Raw genomic sequence first — 8866 nt, forward strand, 5'->3', positions numbered from 1 at the left:
TAACGGCAATGTAGTTTCAAAAGAAGCCGAGTTTCCATGTATGGAATACATGACGAGTTTTCTAAATAAAGGAAGTCGTAAAAAGCAAGGCGTTACATGTTGAAGTACAAGAGAATGAAGGCAGAACTTGTAGCAGCTAAGGTTGGGACTGCTAGACAAATTGGAAAATGGTCTAGGCAGTATATTGATCGAGCTTACAATAAGTTAGAAGAGCGAAGAAAAACAGATCCATCCCTTCCTAAAAAGCCAGTATACAAAGATGAAACGACTGTTATACGTCGGCAGACCGTTACATCTAAAAAGTTGTTCTCAACAGCAGATGTATCCATCGCTGCCTTGAACCAAAGAAAAAGACAACAACTGATGGATGAGGAAGATGAAAATAGGTATGCTGAGTACATAAAAGAGTCTATCAAAAATCAGTTACGATATGGATTGGATGATGCTTCGCTGCAATTACAAGCTCAAGTTGCTCAAGCACTTCAGAAGTTGGCAAGCATGCCTCAATCGCCAAACTCCTCTCAAATAAAACTTCTCCCAAGAAACCCATCAGATCTAAAAATAGTAAAGTGGAAGTCTGACAAACAGACCCATGAATTGACTTTGATCAAGACTTATGGTAGTGTTGAAAAGATATCTAGGGTGAATGCACTTGGTCTGAATCCAGTTGACCTCCAAGATCTTTTTAACCTTCAGCTTGATAGGGATGAAGATGATACTGATTCCTTAGATTTTGAGCTCCAATTCAAATGGCAAATCCGGGAAATGTTGATGAGAGAATAAAGATCTGCTGATTTCTAAACTCTGCTGATTCCTTGATTTAGTTTTGCTGAAAGTTGTTGAGGCAGGTGATTGTGTGTTTGTAGTTGACGTTTGTTGAACCTTAAGTTGTATTCAAATTCTATTAAGTACCTATGTCTACAAACAAATAATATGTTTTGGTACAATATCTATACATGTATATATCTATTAATATGTGTTATGCATGGTTGTCTAAGAAACGACTCGTGTTTGCAGCTCTCATTTTTAATGAGAGTACTAAATTCTTTGTTAATAACATTATTCTCTTAACATCTGTTTACTAACCTTTGTAATTTCTGTTGACTCACCTTTTTAACATGGGTTGACTAACATCTGATACTTACTATCTATCTGTCTGGCAAGCTCTGTTGGAGATAATGGATAACAGTTTTTAGGAAAGCCTGTTGGAAAGCAACAGAGGTTTTTAACACTTAATAGACAACAGTGGTTTGCTATCAACATAATGGAATTGTTGTTGAATAAACCTATTGACCATTAGTTTATATCAATTTTGTAAGTTTGCACTAATTATTTTTTTACTCTCTATCAATGTGTCAAGAATAAGTAAAAAAAATTATAACTTTGTTGTGGAGAGGTGAATTGTAACTAATTATCTATAATAGTGTTGGGTTAAAATAGTGTTTTATGGAGGTTGAAGGAAACATGTTTGAATGCAAATGTTATTTCGTTTACAAAAGATTAATAAATTGTATATTTTTATATTTTTATACTCTAAACTTTAAGTATTTACCAACTGACTTATTTATTTATTTTATTTATAAGTCTATATAAATATAAATATATTCATCATTTATATTTGTTATGCATGGTTTTCTAAGAAACAACCCGTGTTTGCACACGAGTCTTACCGTTAGTACTATATAATAAAAGAAACCACTTTAGGGACACTTGTCATCATATTAAGCCATCTCTTATAGATAATTATTATTTTAGTTTAATATCTTATAATTAATTATAGATAACCTTTCTACTAAATATTATTTAATTTAATATCTTATATTATAGATAACCCTCCTACTAAATATTATTAGTTTAATATCTTATGGATAATTATTATTTAGTTTAATCTCCATCTCATTTATAATATTAATTATTTGAATTAATTATATCTGAACGTTTTTTTAGTTTGGTATCAAATAGATTTTACGAAACTTAAAATAAAATTAACTAATATTATTTAGCATTTATACATTTACGGAGTTTTAATTAAAGAGTTAAATTTATTGAGAATTCGTTAACAAATTTTGCAACAACAGAATAATCTATTTTTATCACGAAAAACAAACTTGGTATTAATATATTAAATATTTTTATTTTCACTATACAAAATTACATTTACTCGACCAATGTAATACATGAGGTTTTTTAAAATATAACTTTTTATTATTTGATATATAAAATTAGATTTATTCAATTCGTACAATACACGGGGTTTTTTAAGGATATATTTTTTATTATTTAGTATAGAAAATTACATTTATTCAAACCGTGTAATGCACTTATTTTTAAAGATTTAATTTTTTTATTATTTATATAAAATTACATTTATTCAACCCGTGTAATAAATGAGGTTTTTTAAAGATATATTATTTTATTATTTGGTAAACAATATTACATTTATTCAACTCCTGTAATATACGTGGTTTTAAAAATATAACTTTTTTATTTGGTATATAAAATTACATTTATTCAACCCGTACAAGATGGTTCTTATAGATATATCAACCCGTACAATATGGTTCTTATAAATATTTTTTTTATTTAATATATAAAATTATATTTATTATACCCGTACAATAAATGAGGTTTTTAAAGATATATTCTTTTATTATTTAGTATATAAAATTTATTTATTCAACCTCGTGGCTAGTATTCATATATAGATGTTGTTAAAAAAATTTTGTCGTTTTTGAAATTTAATTTTGTGGATTATAATTTGATGAGTTTTGGTGCAGTAGGTATCCTACTTGTTTTGTTTTGGTTATATTCATATTCACGATTGTACACACTTTGCTTTAATAATAGACCGTTATTGCTTACTTTGCTTTAATAATAGACCATTATTGCTTTAAACAAAATTATCTTTATTATATTTTATATAATATAAAATGATTTTTTGGTAATATGTGATTGTCAATCCATTTTATATCATGATACATGCCATCATTGGTTCATCAATGCAATACCAGTAATCCATGAAAGAAAAAGGGAAAATGTGTGTAAACTATTATTTAATTATTAAATGTCAATATCGTGTGAAAATGTCTAAAAGCAAAATATTCATGTCCTAGCAAATAATGGCGATCATTCATTGTATTTGACTTTTTGTGGACGAGTCCATTGTGGTCTCACATCAAGGATTTAACACGTTATATTGAAATATCTTGTCTGTAAACTCAATCCACTTATCTGTTATTACTTTGGCATGTTCTTGCTTTTCTTTTTCTACAAAAGAGTATATAAAAATATATTAGTTAATACACTTTGGTAACCAGTTTTTTCTTTTTCTGTATCAAATTGCTATTTAAAGTAGGTTTAATTGGTTATTTACTTGATTTATGTCTATTTTTATCATTGTGTAGAAAACTAGCTCGGCCGAACTAATCACTCTGTTGGAACCAAGGGCGGATCTTAGTCGGGCTAGGGTTGTCCTGGCAGTGGTGAAGCTTGAGATTTCTGACCGGGGGCGAAAGTTAACGGACCTAAAAGTTTATATAAAACCGGGTGGTCGAAAACGTATATACCTAAAAATTTCTATACGAAAACTACATACTCTCCACTACTGAGCGAAAAGTTCGGAGGGCTTGGCCACCCCCTCCCGCCCCTTAAAAGCTTCGCCCATGTGCCCCGGACCAATATTTTTTTGCTTCAAAGCATAAATTTCAGAAAAAAAAAAATCATGTATTGAGTCCCCCCTTCTATTTTTTCATTAAAACTTTTGGCCATCCTACTAAAAAGTTCAAGCTTCGCTACTGGTTGGAACAAGGGTTGGAGGGATTAAACTGTTCGTAAGAACCGGTTGATTATAAAACAAACTTAACAATTAAAAATTACGAAAGATTTTAGATAAAAAATAAAAAAAAAAATTAGATAGAAAATAAAGTGAGTGCATATGTGTGTGCTTTTGCTATAATTCACATTCACACTTATAACAAACACTAAATAAGTTGATAACTTGCAGTTTTAGTTTATCGCAAAGATCTCAAGTTTGAAATTTGAGACTTACATTCATAATTTTTAAAACTTAATTTTAACCATACAAAACTTGGTATCCCGTGTCACTAAAAGTAAAATGTTTTCCCATGTTTTATTTAATTTTCCATGTGTCACACAACACAATGATAAATCTAACCTAACTTGCAGGTTCAACGGAAAAAAAAAATGCCGACGGTTTAATTTAATTTCCTATGTGCTTTAAACAATCAAACCAACCACTACTGGATAGTTGATGGTTGATACAACTGATTTAGTGTCATGTTAATAATTAAACATGATTTTTTTAATCCGTTAGATAAGGATTAGTTAGATGGTCCACGTGGAATTATACGTTACGAAACAGAACACGTATAAAAATTCATTCTATCTATCACGAAGAGAAGGAGCAGTGGTTATCGTGAATAATTCATATTCCGTAATAAGTGGGGTTGCTTATAAGCTACCAGTACCAAGCCACAACCTCAACTCACTCTCTCTCTCTCTCTCTAAATTCCATATGAAGATGAGAACTAACAGCAGCTGAATTTCACATATTCCATGATGTCTTCATCTCCACATATCTCTGATTTACTCAACAGGTTTGTGTTTATAATTTCTGTAACAAGAGATTGTTCGTATTCTGTCATGTGATAATTATTGTGCATTGTACTGCGTGTGTTGATGAAAGTGTGATGAGTTTATGGAACACTTCAGTTTGCTACTGGAATAATTGTTGATTATGCAATTTTATTTAATACTGGAGATCTCTCTGTAAAAGTTTTCTAGGGCTCCAAATTGACAGTAAGACTGTGATTTTGTTATTGTTATTGATGATTGAGTTTTAATTTGTTAAGTTTAGAAGATGAAAGGATGTATATAATCTGAGTTCACTTGTGTAGCTGTGTCTCTGTTCTTTGTTAGAAGAGATATTGTTTTTGTTTAGAGGTTAAAGTTGTTGATTTTTAGAAGATACATATGTCATATGTGGATCCATTATTTTTGGTAATATTCTGAACTTCAGTTTAGTTAGTTTGTTTTTTTTTTTTTTTTAATCTTTTTTAGTTGTTAAGCAGGTGAATTAATTATATAAAAGTTTCACCTTTACTAAAATTGCTAAATTTGGGGAAAATTGGGGTCTAGATGATGGAAATTAGTGTGAGAGTCAGGCGAACCGCCTATGGCTATTTGTCACAAAATATCAATATTTGAAGTGTAGCTTTTTCTTTTAACTTATAACATACTATCTTGTATGGGTGCTATAGGTACATGGAAATCTGTCAAATGCATAAGGTGCAGCCTAGCTCAGATGTTGTATCATGGTTGAAGAAGGTCATATATACTTTGCCACACTGAAAACCTATCGTTTGCGATTAAAACTTACATATTTGAAGCCTAACATTTTTCTTTCCTTCTTATTAGGCCATGGTTCAGAAACTCACATGCCAAAAATGTACGATGGTGATTTCACTAGACCAGCTTAAAAACGCTGATTTGTTTCCCCTCACCGATCTTTTCCGCTCAAACGACTCAAACGCCCTCGAGACTGTTGACTTGCTTTGCGGATCAAGCGTTGGCTTAGACGAATGCACAATTTTATCATTGATGCATGCTATCAACACAAGGCTTCGAGTAGTTGATATCCGAGATACACCACTAAAGGAGGATATCTTGAGGTCTATTTTGTGGTTTCCATCACATTGACCATAAACTTTATACTAATATTTACACAATTACGCCACATAAATAGTGGTTTGTTTATACCATCTACGGATTTAAACTGTTTCCAGGGATCTTTTCAACTCTGGTCTGGACTGCCAAGTGTTAAACGTAAAGTCAACTGAGATTCAAACGCTTAACATGGCTGGAAAGTTTATGCATATGCACACTCTTAATATGGACTTTTGCACTTCACTTAGTACCATGGAAAAAGATTGTTTCACTTACATGCCAAATCTAACCCGTTTATCGATGTGCGCCACACGCATATCCAATCTTTGGACTACGGTTGCCGCCTTGTTAAAACTTCCTTCGTTGCTGGAACTACGGTTTCAAAATTGTTTATGCTGCAAGGACACTTCCCCATGCCATTTAAAAGACGTAAACGCCACCAAAATTTCAAATAATACACCAACTGAGGTTAGAACTTAGAAGTTAGAACATTACATGCATATCTAATCATTATGTATCTCAACTCCGTCTTGTTCCAGGGTTATTTTGGTAAATTGCACATTGATGAATACACTGTTTCACAAAAGTACAACTTGCATCATCCTTCACCGATATGTTTCCAGAAACATTACCGAGAGTATATGATCGTTTCATTGCCGAGATTACGAGTCTTGGATAATTGCCAAATAGGGAAATTCGATGGCGAACGAGCTAAAACCGTCTTCTCAAGCTACTATGAGGTATTACCGAATAAACGACAGCACAAAGAAAGCATCATTAGTGTATTACATATGCGCGAAACGGGAACAAGCGGTATACTCAACCAAAAGTCCTTGAAGTCAAAGGGCCCATCACTACATAAAAAAAGTCAAAGTTTCTACTCGAGGTCTCTATGTGCTGCTAAACTTGGTTCGTCTGCATGGCCTGTGTTACATCCGTTATCGAATATTAGTCAGATAATGAAAGAAGAGGGCCGAATCCTTCGACCGAGGCAGTTTGAGTATCACCAAACGGACCCCAGCCTAATGGCGTTTGGGACGTTAGAAGGAGAAGTCGTCGTCATTAATCATGAGACCGGAAATCTCGTTAAATATTTGCCGGTTTTCGATACGAATAAGAGCGTTTTAGGGCTCTGTTGGCTTAAGAGATTCCAATCCAAGGTATGTTTTATGCTTGTTTGCAAAACGGTTCGGGTCAAATTAGGTAACTTATAAGTGTGGGTCCAAACAGGCGACCCGCAAACACATTGACCCATTTGAACCGTTGTAGATAAAACAGCAAATCAGTAGCTTTAATTATAAAAATTTTTCTTTTATGACAAACAGCTTGTTGTTGGTTATGACAACGGATCCTTGAGATTATACGACATAAACGACACACTACCAGAAGTTGCAGATAACTATAGCAGTTCTATTGGTGTTGACTTTGATGACTTTCAGCATTTGACTTCCGTTCATGTCAATGCAACAGACGAACAGATTCTTACAAGCGGATACTCGAAGAAAGTTGCTGTGTATGACATCTCGACTGGAAAACGCTTACATTTGTTCACTGATATGCATCGAGAAGCCATCAATGTGGCCAAATTTGCCCATCATTCCCCTTCTCTCTTTGTTACTTCATCGTTTGATCACGATGTTAAAATGTGGGACTTGAGAACAAAACCCGTTAACCCGTGTTACACCGCTTCGAGCTCAAGCGGAAATGTAATGGTTTGCTTCTCTCCTGATGACCTTTATCTTCTTGTATCAGCTGTTGACAATGAGGTAGGTATTTTGATACAGCCTATAAACAATGTTTTGAAAACCGGACCGGTCCGGTTCACCCTATCGGACCGGAAAACCGGCCGGTTGAACCGGATTTTTAGGGGTTGAACCGGATATTTATTAAACTAAAAAATTTCAATTTTAACCTATTTATTTTTATAATATTTACAACATCACCCGCTTCTTACATCCTGTTCGACCGGTCCGACCAGTGGACCGTTAAGGAGATCGGTTCGACGTCCGGTCCGGTCATGAAAACATTGATTTATAAATCATAATCCTTTGGCAGGTTAAACAACTTTTGGCTGTAGACGGAAGGCTTCATACGAACTTCGATATCGCTCCCACAGGAAGCGGTCAAAACTACACTCGATCGTATTATATGAATGGGAGAGACTATATAATTAGCGGGAGTTGCGATGAACCTGTTGTTCGTGTTTGCTGTGCTCAAACCGGAAGGCGACTCAGGGATATATACCTAGAGGTTTTTTAAAATTTTAATAATAGTTTAAACACTTCACTAGCACACTGTTTATTACATGGTACTCAAAATTATTTCTGCTTTTCAGGGTCAAAATGCAAGAAGCCTAATGTTTGTGCAGTCTCTAAGAGGAGATCCGTTTAGGGTAAGCTTTTGTTTATGTTAAATGTAGTGTTTCCCTGTATGTCATGCATGGTTTCTTACCATGGAGACACGATCTAAGGGTTTATGTTCGTTTTGTTCAGCATTTTCACATGGCCATCTTGGCAGCATATGTGCGGCCTAGCTCTAAGTGGGAGATCATCAAGGTAATTCACGATTACTCATGTTAAAATCTGCATTGCATGATATTAAATTATTGATTATTGCAGGTCAATTTGCTTTCGTCGGGTCAATATTCCGCCGAATATCAAAAAGGCCAGCATCTCTGCCTTTCCTACAGGCTTGGAACTTAAATGTGTGTGGTTTTCTGGTAAATCCGTTTTATCTATCTATAGTTATCATACCCGCTGACGGATTACGCCACACTATGTTACAAGTGTCGCATAATAACATCGGGTATGGTAATAATCCTTTTTGGTATATATGTATAAGACTGTAAAGGTGCTGTAAATCATTGTTTGTATAATTGTATGTATCAAAGTGTTGTGTGTCTAGTCTAGTTATATCATTATTAAATGTTGACAAGGTCTATAACCAGAAACTAGAAGCAATTAAGAAACAGTACAAGTTTTAATTATTATATGGGTACCCACGATACCGACATTAGTGCCTCGTGGAGGTCTGGTGATCAAACCCCAGCACCACCCGATTTACTCTATTACCCCCTCAAGTTGACCGTGGGACCAGTCGGTAGGGGACGCCAATGGTGGCGTATATTGTTATGAATGATAAATAATTAAAACTTGTGCAATATTTGGTAGCGTACAAGTTT

At 33.9% G+C, this 8866-nt stretch overlaps 1 protein-coding gene across 1 annotated transcript; it reads left to right on the forward strand.

Annotated features, from left to right (window-relative positions):
- Positions 1-4411: 4411 nt before the first annotated feature.
- Positions 4412-8610, forward strand: LOC110904001. Its single transcript, XM_022149807.2, has 10 exons — positions 4412-4616; positions 5280-5346; positions 5437-5690; positions 5805-6153; positions 6225-6845; positions 7011-7451; positions 7741-7935; positions 8021-8077; positions 8178-8240; positions 8304-8610. Exons 1-10 carry the CDS (start codon positions 4576-4578, stop codon positions 8385-8387), a joined length of 2172 nt encoding a protein of 723 aa, XP_022005499.1. The 5' UTR covers positions 4412-4575; the 3' UTR covers positions 8388-8610.
- The last annotated feature ends 256 nt before the right edge of the window (positions 8611-8866 follow it).

The sequence above is a fragment of the Helianthus annuus genome, chromosome 14, assembly GCF_002127325.2.
Source record: "Helianthus annuus cultivar XRQ/B chromosome 14, HanXRQr2.0-SUNRISE, whole genome shotgun sequence".
Lineage (NCBI taxonomy): Eukaryota > Viridiplantae > Streptophyta > Magnoliopsida > Asterales > Asteraceae > Helianthus > Helianthus annuus.

Excerpts from the sequence above, each read along its gene's own strand:
- LOC110904001 (XM_022149807.2), top strand. The coding sequence starts at position 4,576 with ATGATGTCTTCATCTCCACATATCTCTGATTTACTCAACAG. Across the intron at positions 6,846-7,010 it reads TTAAGAGATTCCAATCCAAG|CTTGTTGTTGGTTATGACAA; the intron begins GTATGTTTTATG and ends TATGACAAACAG. Across the intron at positions 8,241-8,303 it reads CTAAGTGGGAGATCATCAAG|GTCAATTTGCTTTCGTCGGG; the intron begins GTAATTCACGAT and ends TGATTATTGCAG.